The following is a 13,801-nucleotide window of genomic DNA, read 5'->3' as shown; positions in this document are numbered from 1 at the left end:
CGAGTCACCACATCTAATAGCGTGGGATCAGCGGTCTAGCTTCAATCTCGAACCAGGAAAGTTAATTTCGGCCAAACTAGGTAACCACTCTTAAATCTCTACAAAACCCTAACTCCAAAATAATTAAGCTTAAACCCTAATTTTCCCAACCCTTAGTATCTTTAGGTCAAGAGAAAGAGAGAAGGAGACCTAGGGTTGGGGCGTGCCCCCTATGGGTCTTAGGAGAGAGAGAGGGTTAGAGCTCTATAGATCTTAGGAGAGAGAGGGTTAGAGAGAGAAAGCCTAAGAGGAGAGAGAGGGGCGTGGCCCCTAGGGAGGAGAGAGAGAGAGTTTATGAGTGAGAGAGAGAGGTGTGTTGAGATGGGGCAGAGCACCCCTATTTATAGTGAAATTTAGGTTTTTTTAGGGTTTCCCAAAGTTTGCATCTTTCTTGAGATTGAATATGAACCTTTGATCAAGGTGACTTATGGGGTGAGAGATCTGAGTCATCCATTCCATGATGGGTCATCAACATTATGGAAGGTGTATGAACCATTATTCCCCTTTCCTTAAACCATTTTCCCATCAATATATTTAAATAAATTAAATCTATTAAATATATCATACATTCCTTAAAATTGTATTATCCATCTGATATATTCCATAAGAATATATCAAGAAAAATCAAGTCAAGATATTCTATCAATAATCAATATAATATATGGTCAATATTTCCCAAACAATATTTGACCATATGCTTATAAGATGGACTTTCCAAAAATTACAAAACTTGATATCAAAGTAATAACAAAGGAAGCAATGGGTGGGGCGTGCCACCCATATGTGGCATATGTGGGCCCCCACCCATTTGCCACATGGTGGGCCCATGTGCACTATGGGCCCCCATGAAAATTTTATAAATATATTAAAAAAAATTTAAATATTATTTGAATTTTATATAATATGTAAAATCAATAACTTCATTTTTATAATTTCAAAAATTATAAATAAAATATTAAAAGATTCATAAAAATTCAAATAATAAATCTAAAATAATTTATATAATAAAATGAACACAATTAAATTAATATGATGGGAAGTGGATCCATATGGTTCAGGAATTCTATCAACGATCACGGGGTACTCCACCTTCAACTGTGGACTACAGACTACACTTGCTTTATCAAACCGACTCAGTATTTTCCATGACCCACAGTCCAAGCAGGGGCTCATTAGCGGGTTACCAAAGTCTGGTCGATGAGCCAAGGGGTCGCAATCCCAGTCTGTGGATTACAGGTCCTCCCCTAGAGATGAGTCAAGGTCACCACAACCTGATGCGACCACAACTCTAAGGTATGTAGGGGTATCTCTCTCGCACATGCATAATCTTCACACAAAGGTGGATAACTGGCTTTTCCGAACGATCTATCGATATGCATGCCATGTGATGGAACATGGATGAGGATTTGGCCCCCGTCTCTGTAGGCCTACCATCACAAACGAGGGTCACACAATCCCTCGGCTCACTCATTGAAGCATAAGCTCTGACCTCATCAAGGACTAACCTAAAACCCTTCTTGGTTTATTCTTTATGCCTAGGTACCTTGGGTTTTCCAACCGACTGGCCTAGATCGTCAAGCACAGTCCGGTATCAGCAAACATCATTTGCTTAATATGATCCACGAGGGACCAAACTCCCATTGAGTTTATGTTCCACCATAATAAATGTGTTTCATTACACACTCATAAGGACTTTAAAGGCCACATGAACCCAACAAATTTCTCTAAAACTTGAAATTTGATATAGTTTTTCTCTAAACATATAATATTTCTCTCTCTAAAACTCAAACATTTGAGATAGTTTGTCTTTTTTCAATTTTTGAGACACTGAGATAGTTTACTTCAGATCTAATGGGAAAAATAACCCCACATAATTTTCTCCCCACCTTATGAGGTCGGAGAGTTCTTTTCATATAGAAATGGTCATTTTTGGCTTAGAATTAATTTCCGCAAGATTAAAAGTACAAACCAAATATATGTAAACTCACTTCTCATAAAAAAAAAAAAAAATCCTCATATTATTTTTTGGAAAAAAATATAAACAGAACATGTATTTTTAATACAAGGAGATCACAATCACTCTCGTCCATTAGATTTAAAATCGTATGCTTGTGAGTTTATCATTGACTATACTCAAACTTCAGAACAAATTTTCTTCAACTTTGTCACACAACCTATGCCATCCGATTTGACATGTAATGTGCTAGCAACAATTGTGACCTCTTTGTAACAATGACGAATGGTCTCATAATATACAATCCTTTATTTTTAGGGTACGGTTTGTATAGAGCCTAGGCTCTAAACGATCAAAATTGAGTCTGCCTTCAAATAGGGTCGAGAAATGTGGTTTCAATATTGGAAATTTTTGTGATGGCCTTAAAATATAATTTTATATTTATTTATAAAATTTAAAGCTTCAAAAATAGTGTAGATCGACGTATCTAGGAAAATATTGAAAATTACTAGCCAAAAAAGGCATTTCAAAATACACTATTTCCAAAACTTGCAATCCTTTTTTTTCTCTTGTCCATGCATCTTGATGTTGAGATGATCAGTTTGAAGATATTTGGGCATCAAAATAACCTCTTCTAGTGAAATTTTAAAGCTAGGCTCAAATTTTATTGTTTAGAGCCTCGGCTCTATATAAACTTTTCCCTATAAGGGTGTGCTTTGTATAGAGATGAGGCTCTAAACAATCAAATTAGAGCCCACCTTCAAATAGTGTCTAGAAATGTGGTTTCAATACTGGAAATCAATGTGATAGCCTTAAAATATATTTTCATCTATAAAATTTAAAGTTTAAAAAATAGTGTAGATTGAGCAGATTTGTGAAAACTTGACAATCTTGAGAATTAACGACCCAAAAATGTGTTATAAGAATGACTATTTTCAAAACTTGAAATCCATTTTTTTCTTATGTCCATGCATGTTGGTATCTAGATGATCAATTTGAGGATATTTGGGCATCAAAACAACCTCTTCTAGTGAAATTATTGAGGTAGGCTCTAATTTGATCGTTTAGAGCCTCAGCTCCATACAAACTTTTTCCTTTTTATAAACCAAACTATCCTTCATTTTCTTCAATTTTCACCCCACACCATTTGTGTGAAATCATTTCTTTTTCAAACAATGTGAATACTTTTACGGAAAGAAAGTCTCCCCACAATTTTGACTTTGAAAAGCAAGAAAAACAATGGATGAAAACCAACATCCATATCCATTGTATTTGGAGAATGTGGCATCACAATATTTATTTTTTACCTTAATGCGTACGGAACGCTAACCTAAAGGGGAAATATTACCCCGTCCTGAATGCTGAATTCCTTCAAATGCTTTATTTTTCAATGTAAATGATATCAAGCCTTACGTTGGCAGGCCACCCATCCCTGCACTGTAGCCTACCACGTATGAACTATTTGGTCCTTCGAGGCTTCTAGAAAATAAATGTTAACACTATGTTTTCACATTCAACTACCACATTGTATCAAACAAATTTATTTAATTATATAATAGTAGTAGGAGATGCAAGCTACCCACTTCTAGTGCAAATAGTTCACAAAAAACAGTAGATGAGTGCGTTTCCTACCCTCAAAAGTCCATTAGTATACTGTTTGAAATAAAATCGGTAGTTGAGTATGTCGTATACCGTTTTAAATCCTCCTTGACGAAATGATCCCTTTTTCAATGGGAAAGGAGTTGGGGTGGTGGGGGTAGCACCCTCACACCCTAGCCACAATGTTGTGGTTTCCACTTTCACCACTAACATCGTAAAAAAACGAGCAGGGCCTGTTTCTTCATTGAATTACACAAAAAAAAGAATTATATACTGTTAAAGTTAACATTTGAGCTGCTGGCTCGAGGAGATTACCCCTCATATTAGCTTTCTTATTTTTTTAAAAAAAGCTTTCTATGTGACCCCAAATTCCGAATCATTTCCAAAGGCTCCTATATATCCAAACAATAAATGGTTGAAATTTGTTGTAACATTTCATTTGAAAAATTTTACTAGCTAGCTTTGGATCGAGTCTCATACTTCTTCACTTTACATTGAATGAGTAAACAAATTCTCCAATACCATTAATTGTCAAATTATTGCCGATTGCAAGTATGTTTTTATCGTCGAAGAGCGAAAACCGTGTGTGGAGAAGTTTAGATAGAATAATTTCCCAAGTTTTCACTCCAAAAATACTATGCGAGGATAGGTTTCTTCCAATGTAGGCCCCAATTGGATCTTTTTGATACAACAAGCAACGAAATCTGAACGGCTCCTAATCGGATCTTTTTGATACGACAAGCGACGAAATGTGAACGGCTCAATTACGTGCCTAAGCTCATGGAGCCGTTCATCCCTCAAATCAAAACGTTCTCTCATGCATCCATGTGTGGGGAGTTATCAAAACTTTTGAATTGAATTTCAATTCAAGAATCTTAATATTAGAGTATTAATCACACTTCATTAAGGGAAAATTATGGTTACCCCTTAACTCACATTTTACACCCAAAATGTATCGGTCTGGCTCAAAAATGCCTCGGCCCGGTATCTTGTGTTTAAAATGTGCCAGTTTGACACATTTTATGCTCGAATGGCTTCAAGCAAAATGTTCCTGTCGAACTGATTTCTAATATAAAATTTTGTTGGTCTTTTAGAAAATGCGCCTGACTGAATTGTACCGGTCCGACACAAAATGTGTCATATTAGTTTCTATATGACACATTTTATCCAAGATCGGTTTAGAAAGGAGTTGGAAATGTGGCCCAAAATGAGAGTATTTTGGTAAAAAGAAAAAGTCACCTTTTTTACTTGACGGGGTGGTTACAAACAAAAGGGTAGTGATTAATGCAACGGTTGTATAGTAATATGATGAAACAACTTTAAAAAACCATGTTAAGGCCATTTGTTTGATCCAAAATTTAAAATATATACTCTTTTCATTTTAATGAACAACCACAAAAAAGAAAAATTTGAAAATGCAACTTAAAAAGTATTATTTTAGCCCAATTAACATGGGCCGTTCATTTTGGTGGAGATACTTAGATCTAGGCCTTAGAATGATCTTTTTTCTTTCCAATTATTTTTAGATAATTTTACTATCATTAGATTATCAATATTAAAAAATAAAAAAAAATGATTTTGAATTCATAAAGGTCTAAATCTTGAAATTCATCAAATGGACGCTTTGGAGGGGACTCATTTTGACCATATATATAGTGCAAATTAGTTTTTTTTTTTTTAAGAAAAATGATTATTTAGATAAAGAGAGTGTGGGTCCAAAATTTTCGGTCATAAAAATACAACAAACATGATTTTTTAGAAGAGTGATTGCAATATACTATGATACAACTGTTACATAAAATCACTGCCTTTAAAAAACAAAAAATATGGTTGGAGCTAATAGTATAGTATCAAAAGTGTTGAAAATTGGGATGGTAGAAAGTTCAAAACCACGATATAAATTTTTTATTTTATTTTATTTATTTATAGTATTTGTTGAATTTCTGATTATCCAAACCCAATCTAGATTACCGCTCCAACGACGCAACACAAATTTGTGGGTGAACGATCCTCCCCACTTATCCGGGTTTGAAAACAATGGTAGGTGGACATAATTAGACCGAGTTAGGGCATTAGTGTGCCATTTTATTACACAAGTTCATATAAGGTGCACCTCAAAAATCCTATAAAAAAGAGTGTTCCAAAGATGGAAATCCTTGATCATCTCTATCTCAATATGTATAGATACAAATTATTGTAACTTATAATAAAGTATCTCGACCGTCTATTTTTACTATTTTTAAATATTTATATATCTAATCTGCATTATTTTAAAATTTTCAAATTTTATAACTAGAGTTAAATATAGATTTTCAAGCCATTGCAAAATTTAGTCTCGCCTGTGACTTGTATAGCATAAGGTGGTGGGCAAGTCCTACTACCTTACCTTTTGTTTTTTATATTATTATCTTTAGATTTGGAGGCACTCCAATGAATTCGGGTAAATTCGATGGCATACTTGAACAGTAGGTGATTATCATCTTTGAAACTGGTACCTTCTCACTCGAAGAAAAGGAAAGAAGAAAAAATAAAATTTTAAGGCGCAAGTGTAACGCGTTCACATTTGGAAAAACGTTTGTAACCCTTCACATTTACTTCCCAAATTGACTAAAAAACATTGGGTTTATTTGATTCGAATACTCTTTAGAGGTGCACTTGGTTCACAAGAGCAAAGATGGGAAGGAAGCGGTGGTTGCGATTACTTACAAAATTGGCAGACCTGATACCTTTCTTAATGAGGTAATGATGCTCTTTTTCTTTTTATATATATATATATATATATAATATCCAAAAAATTGTTTTATGTGGACTGCACTGCAGAACTATATATGCAGTCTAAAAAGTGTAATACATCCAAAGATGGATGCAAGTAGGTGATCCATATAAACTAATGAAAACTAACGATCTAAATATTTTTTTACAAGAATTATTATTTTTGGTTTTTAAAATTTACTTTTTTTTCATATTTATGATCTCCATGTTAGAGATTACATGTCTTTAAAATTAAGTCAAAAAATCCATCTCAAAAATAGATTTATTAATGGGCCCGTATTTTTACTAAGGCTTGACCGTATAGAAACCGTGTATATATATATATATATATATATATAAAAACAATAGCTGACCACTATAATGAATAGTAGTATAGGTGGAATAAGAGCCGTCAAATCTTCATCCTGCGATTCAGAATGCATATCACTATTTTAATTTTAATTATTTTTCTATAAATCGGATTATACGCACAAATAAAAAATATATAAAATATATCTTCAAAAATACAAAATAATCAAAATACCCTTGAAAAATGACAAGGCTATTTTGATTATTTTAAGTTATTGAAAATATTTTTTATTTATTTTTATATGGTGCGCAATAGTGTTAGGTATATACACCCAAAATTTCATATTAATCAGATTTATATTAAAAAACATAAAATTCAAATAGTGATGTGTATTCTGAATCACCCGACGACTCCCATTCCACCTATCTACTATTCACTATAGCTGGGCAGTTATTGTAAGGTTTACCCATATATATATATATATATAAGTAATGAGCCTATGAGACCCTCCTACACCCGTGTATGTAGGGCCTCAAAGGATCACCATTAAATTTGGCATAGATCTCTAAAAAAAGTTAAGTCCCACACCTATGTGATAACTTTTCTATAGATCAATGTCAAATTTTATGGTGATCCTTTGGGGTCCTCCATACATGGGTGTGGGAGGGTCTCATAGGATCATTACTATATATATATATATGAAAAGTCTTAAACACGCCTATAGGCAAGTTGCTACAGTATTCGCCCTCATCAGGGATATGCTATGTCTATTATGGTTTTGTCTAAAAATCGGCACGGACCTACAGGAGCCTTGGCAGTCCCCGTATATTTTTTTTTGCCAATTTTGTGTGAAAAAAAGCCCGTTACAAACATGCTATATCCGTGATGGTCTTTAATCCATGCCATTCGAAAAAATCAGACGGCATTGAGCCTATGGGCGAAAATACTGTTCACTTTTTCCCATAGGGGTTTGTAGTCTCCTCCATATATATGGAAAAGTCTTAAAAATGCCTATAGGCGAAGTGCTACAATGTTTTTCTCCTATCACGGACATATCCGTGACGGTTTTTTCTAAAAACTACCACGGACCTACGGGAGCCATGGCGGTCCCCACGTATGTTTTGCTTCAAATTTGAGTGAAAAAAAACCTGTCACGAACTTGCTATGTTCGTCATGCACCGCCACGGACTTGCTAAGTCCATGAAGGTCTTTAATCCATACCACCTAAAAAAATTGGACGGCACCGAGCCTATGGGCGAAAATACTGTTTATTTTCACCCATACGTATTTTGTAGTCTCTTCATATATATATATATATATATATATATATATATATATATATATATATATATATATATATATATATAGATATGGTGCGCAGCCTAGTGTAGATAAGCTAAATGTGCCAATGACCCAGATTGAATTTGGGCCGATTTGACGATCACAAATGCCTGGTAGTATTTGAATTTTTTTATTTTTTTATAAATTGAAATGATCTGAAATTTGAAGCATGTGTTGATCAGAAAAAAGGCGAATCTACGAAAATCATTGACCAAAATACCCCCGAAACATTATGGGGGTATTTTGGTAAATTGCTTTCATGTAAATATTTTTTTAATATTTTTCGTAGATTCACCTATTTTTATGAATACACACTCTAAATTTCAGGTCATTCCAATTTGTAAAAAATAAAAATTAAAATACAAACACTATTGGACACTACCAAGCATCCGTGATCGTCAGATCGGCCCAGATTCAATCTGGGTCATTAGCGCATTTAGCTTATCTACACTAGGCAACACATCATATCTTTTTCCTATATATATATATATATATATATATATATATATATATATATATATATATATATATATATATATATATATATATATAAAGTCGGGAAGGTTTCTATATTTCCTCTACTGCATAAGACAATTCCCCTCATGCAGCTTTCCAATTTAGATCAAGTGAGCTAATGGCCGTTTGATTTAGATTTGACATCTTAGAGTATTTTATTTTTAGTTTTTTGTTTATAAATTGTATGTATATGAAATTTGGTACGTGTCATCTTCTCAACGGGACGCACCTCAAACAATCTTAAAAGTAATATTTTGATAAAATATAATAACTAAAATTCCTTTTAAAACTTTTAGGGGTGTTTTGATGATTTTATTTTAATGTGAATATTTTTTTTATATATTTTTTATAAGTTCGAGTTTAAGAAAGGGGTAAACGCCTAAAATTTAGTGTCAAAATATTTTTTAAAAAATAAAAATAAAGTAGTGTACATAAAGGACATTACAATTAGAACTATCTCGGTATAAACATAAAAAGCTTGCCCCATAAAGTCTGCCTAATACTCCCAAAAACTCTCTACCTCGGACGTTATGATGGTCGCTCGTCCATATGTGCCAAAGTCGTTCGTAGAACTTCTGCCACGTTCCCAAAAATAAATACTTAATTTGACACAAATATACACTTCAGTCCTACTTATTCATTCTTTTGAAAGTAGGGTCTCTCTTTTTCTCTCCCTTAATGATTCTTCTCCGTTCTGACGACGAAATTCATTCTCCTCTTTCTATTGTGGAAGTCTCTCTCTTCCGATGCTCGACTCTAACCGTTTTCAATGGGGAAAAAAATAATAGTTCTCCCTCTTTAAAAGGATTCAGGAAAAGACAGAAAATTCCATTGTTTAAATTGCGATGGGGATGTATATAAATAAGGGAAATTTTTATATGAAGTGTCAACAGTACAAAGTACATCTCAAAATTTTGTAGAAGAAATGTTTTTTTGGCACTAAAAAACCTTCAAATTGGAAATCTCGACCTCATATGCATGGATATGGGATTATAAAAAAAAAAAAATTTCAAGTAAATAGTGCTTTTTATGACACATTGTTAAACCGTCTATTTTCGAGATTATTGTGAATGCTTAAAATTATGCTTGATCTCCACTACTTTTAAACCTTGAAATTTTAAGGAAAAGTAAATGAATAAACTATTTATTTAGGAGATCATAATCGGGTTATTTATTTAGGAGATCATAATCACTCTTATCTATCAGATTTTGAATTGCGTAGCTGTAAGTGTATTATTGACTAGACTCGGCGTTCAAATTTTTTTTTTGTTGAACTTTATAATCCATTTCAAGCTATCCAATTTAATATCTTGAATATAACCTCTTTGTAACAATGGTAAATAGTATCAATCACTCCTTCCCAGATTTTTTTATCTTGGTTGCTCGGGAAGCTTTTGGTTTCTCTCTCTCCTCAATGCTTTACTAACGGTTCGTATGGATTTTGTCTACCATTGAAGAAATTAAAAAAGAAAAAGTTTATAGAAGGTTACAAGTTTAAAACTTTGAATTTAAAGATGCACCTAAAAATCTACTTAAAAAGGTTGTTTTAATATTGAAAAACCCTTTAATTGATCATCTCGATATCAAGATATATAAACACTAAAAAAAGGAAAAAAAGATTTTGAGCCCTAAAAATAGTCCATCTTTAACCGTCTATTTTCTAGATTTTCATATGTTTATAGATCTATTTAATTGCAATGATTTTTGAAGTTTAAAATTTTATAATTACGTATAAAATTAAATTTTGAGATAATATTTAAAATTATTTACACTAAAATTACTGATAAATTTTGGAGGCGTTGCAACCTTATAAAAACCACACCCAATAAAAAATCATTCTTATCATTTCAGCTCATGAATACGATATCATATATTGCGGATTCCGAAGAAGCTGAAGTGGAAGTAGGGGAGGTGGATCCAAGGCACATAAAGATAGGTAGTAGAAAGTATTACAGATATACTGGCTCTCTCACCACTCCGCCTTGCACACAAGGTGTTGCATGGACAATTGTCAAAAAGGTTTGCAACTTTCTCTCTCTAAATCTGCATCCTCAACATACTTTATTACAAATTCCTCTCACTAAATCTACATCCTAAATATGCTTCACCATGCTTGAATTTCTATTTTGAAGCCCCTATTAATGAATGGGATTACCTATAAAAAGACTTTTGTAAATGGACAGCTCAATCATTTTTGTCTCCTAAATTTTAAAATGAGACCTTGTAAGAGTGCTACTGATTATACCCAAAATTTCAAAATGAAGTTTTCGGAATATGTAACACATCTCAAACTATCAAATTTGACATTTAATTAGTGAGAATAATTGTGATATCCATGTACAAAAGATAAATGATCTCTTTATAGACAATCATTTGAAAAATACTTAGTTGCATGCTCCAATCTTCGAATTGCTTAGCTCATACGTAAGCCAAACTCGAACTTTTGTCAAGGGGTTTAGAGAAGTACATGCAGGCTTGCCTACCAGCCCACATAAAATCTCCCTTGTCAACCATAGTTGGATGGTGGAGATTCTTGGCTAGCCTTCATGAAACCTCCATCATCCAACTTCGTTGGACTGTAGAGATTGCAAAGATATCCTGTAATCTTCACCATTCATTACATTAGCAGGTTGACCCACATGCAACAATTTACCTTTAGAGCCTATTTGATTCCATGGAAATGGTAATCCTGGAATAACATTTCCGTGGAAACAACACAGACGAACTTGTTTGGTTTCTTCTAAAGACGGAATCAACATTTTTGTAGGGAGTTCTGTATCCTCATTTTAAGCCAAATTTCAGGAAATGTCAATTCATTCCAAATAAATAAAATTGATATTTCCTGAAAATCAAAAATTAAACGTCATACCCTAATGTTATTAATGTTATTATTAATATTAATACTACAATTATTATTGTTATTAGTATATTCTTATCTAAAATATAAAAAGAGTGATTATTTAAATATATTTTTATCATAATATAATGTTATTATCTTAATATAATAATTTTATATTATATTACGATTGAAATATTCATATTTTATTATGATATTTAAAATATAATAATATTATATTAAGAGTAATCAAAGATATTATATTATTATATAATTAGCCAACTCTAATTAATTAAGATATGACTTGGATGATAATGCTTGTAATTACGATATGATGTTATAATAATACTTATAAAATAATATTATATTCTATTTAATAATATAACAATATTAATAATATTTATTATTATAATTATTACAATATAATAACTATAATATATTAAATAACTATAATGATATAATGATAATTATTATTATTATAATGCTACGATTATATTATAAAAATATTATTATAATATAATAATACTATAATGCATATTATTACTAATAAAATAATATTATATTATTATCGAAATACTGTTATTATAATATAATAATAATGTAATCTTATAAACTTGACAATTTTGAAATCTCGCTATTTATTCCTCACTTCGACAAACACTTACAAAAATGGACTTCAATGATTCTTAAGTCAAATATTAATAACATTGAGAATGGATATTTTTTAAAAAATGGTGATACAATGAAAATTGTTAAATTTCCTACAGATACATCTTCTAGGCAATCAAAACTGTGAAGCTGCATCTTCAAGGTCTCTGCCAAATATTATTCAAGCAACATACACCATCTTCCAGAAAGTGTTGATTCTAGGAGATACCAATTCCAGGATTGATGCATAAAGAGATTTGAAAAATTCAAAATTTTAGCGTTATTATTATTATTTTTTGTCTATTTTTTTTACAAATAGGAATTACGTTAGGATAAGTTAAGTAGGAGGACTTTTTGTGCATGAGTTTTAGTAAGGGCTTGAATTGTTGAATGCCTATGGCTTGAATTGTCGAATGCCTACCTTTTGATTTAGGAAATAGCTTATCTTAAGTATAAATTATATTTTAGAAAGAGAAGATAACATGGTATGTAGAGAGAGAGATGGAGATAATGATTAACGTGGGAGTTAGAGAAAAAGAAATATGAAAGAGTTTATTTTTTTGTGGGTTGTTTTATTTTTTATTTATTTTCTTCATAGTGTCCTTCAATGAAGAAGATAAGTTAATTTGAGTAAAGAGTTATTGTGAAAAGATCTTTTAGAGACTCCCTTGTAAACTTAGAGAGATTAACTTATCTCACCCTTTATTATTATATTTATTTTATTTTATTTTTAGATAAGAAAACTAAATATTATTAAATCATTGGAACTATTACAATGCTAGAGTTAAATATTTTAATTATGTCTTCCCTCCATCAAGGATACACAATCCCCAAGAGTCCCATTTTCCTAAACCAAACGGGGCCTCTTTGCAACCGACGTGAGCCGATTACGAATATTCGCTCAGAATAGAGGGAGTAACTTTATGGGTGGGCAGAGTAGCTGCATAAATCTAAAATAATCTCCTACTAAAGTTTCTTTCATCACTTGTCATTGTCTCTTCTTCAAATTGTTAATCTTTATTTCAGGTGAGAACGGTCTCCCGAGAGCAGGTGAGGCTCTTGAGGGCTGCAGTTCATGATGTAAGCCTTTCAACTTTCATTTTATTTATATATATATATATATATATATATATATATATATATATATATATATATATATATATATATATATGTTGGCATCAGCCATAAAGTATGAAAAAATTTCTTTTGAACTTTGAGCTTGGTTAATGAAATAAATGTAGCCGACCAATTTCACATCCAATGGTCAAGAGTAAGTATGAGCACCTTGTACCAAAAGCAAATAGTAATAATTGTGTCTCATGTCATAGGAAGCTGAGGCGAACGCGAGGCCAATGCAGCCGATCAACCGACGAGTTGTTCACCTCTACACCCCAAGGCGTCTTTCAACTGATCTCCACACTTGACTTCAACATATACCAAAATTGAATAACTATAGTTGAATTTCTTGTGTTTATTCTTTTAGGGCATATAATTTATATGTTACTTAGGCAATATATATTGTACTAGTTCATATTAAATTATATACAAATATAAAGAGGTTCCCTTCAATTCTTTTTTATTTGATGTAACCAGTGATTTAAACAACTACTAGTTCATAATAAATTATATACAAATATAAAGAGGTTCCCTTCAAGTCTTCTTTATTTGTTGTAATCAGTGATTTAAAAAACCGATCGGTGACTAGGATGGATCGGTGAATCAGCAGTGTGCATCACCGTTTTACTGATAGTGAACTGGCAAAAAAATACATATAAAAACAGTGAACTAGCCATGAACCAATCTGAAT

At 32.0% G+C, this 13,801-nt stretch overlaps 1 protein-coding gene across 1 annotated transcript; it reads left to right on the top strand.

The window, feature by feature from the left end:
* Window positions 1-6,234: 6,234 nt before the first annotated feature.
* Window positions 6,235-13,425, top strand: LOC148782513 (alpha carbonic anhydrase 7-like). Its single transcript, XM_088863609.1, has 4 exons — window positions 6,235-6,331; window positions 10,362-10,529; window positions 13,021-13,074; window positions 13,323-13,425. The coding sequence occupies exons 2-4, from the start codon at window positions 10,365-10,367 to the stop codon at window positions 13,416-13,418; spliced, it is 315 nt and encodes a 104-aa protein (XP_088719735.1). The 5' UTR covers window positions 6,235-6,331; window positions 10,362-10,364; the 3' UTR covers window positions 13,419-13,425.
* Window positions 13,426-13,801: the final 376 nt, after the last annotated feature.

This window comes from Amborella trichopoda, chromosome 4 (genome assembly GCF_054954075.1).
Source record: "Amborella trichopoda isolate Santa Cruz 75 chromosome 4, AtrichopodaSantaCruz75HAP2 v2.0, whole genome shotgun sequence".
Classification (NCBI taxonomy): domain Eukaryota; kingdom Viridiplantae; phylum Streptophyta; class Magnoliopsida; order Amborellales; family Amborellaceae; genus Amborella; species Amborella trichopoda.
Note: the sequence above shows the minus strand (reverse complement) of the source record. Positions and strands in the feature narration are given on the sequence as shown.

Excerpts from the sequence above, each read along its gene's own strand:
- LOC148782513 (XM_088863609.1), top strand. The coding sequence starts at position 10,365 with ATGAATACGATATCATATATTGCGGATTCCGAAGAAGCTGAAGTGGAA. Across the intron at positions 10,530-13,020 it reads CATGGACAATTGTCAAAAAG|GTGAGAACGGTCTCCCGAGA; the intron begins GTTTGCAACTTT and ends TCTTTATTTCAG. Across the intron at positions 13,075-13,322 it reads TGAGGGCTGCAGTTCATGAT|GAAGCTGAGGCGAACGCGAG; the intron begins GTAAGCCTTTCA and ends CTCATGTCATAG.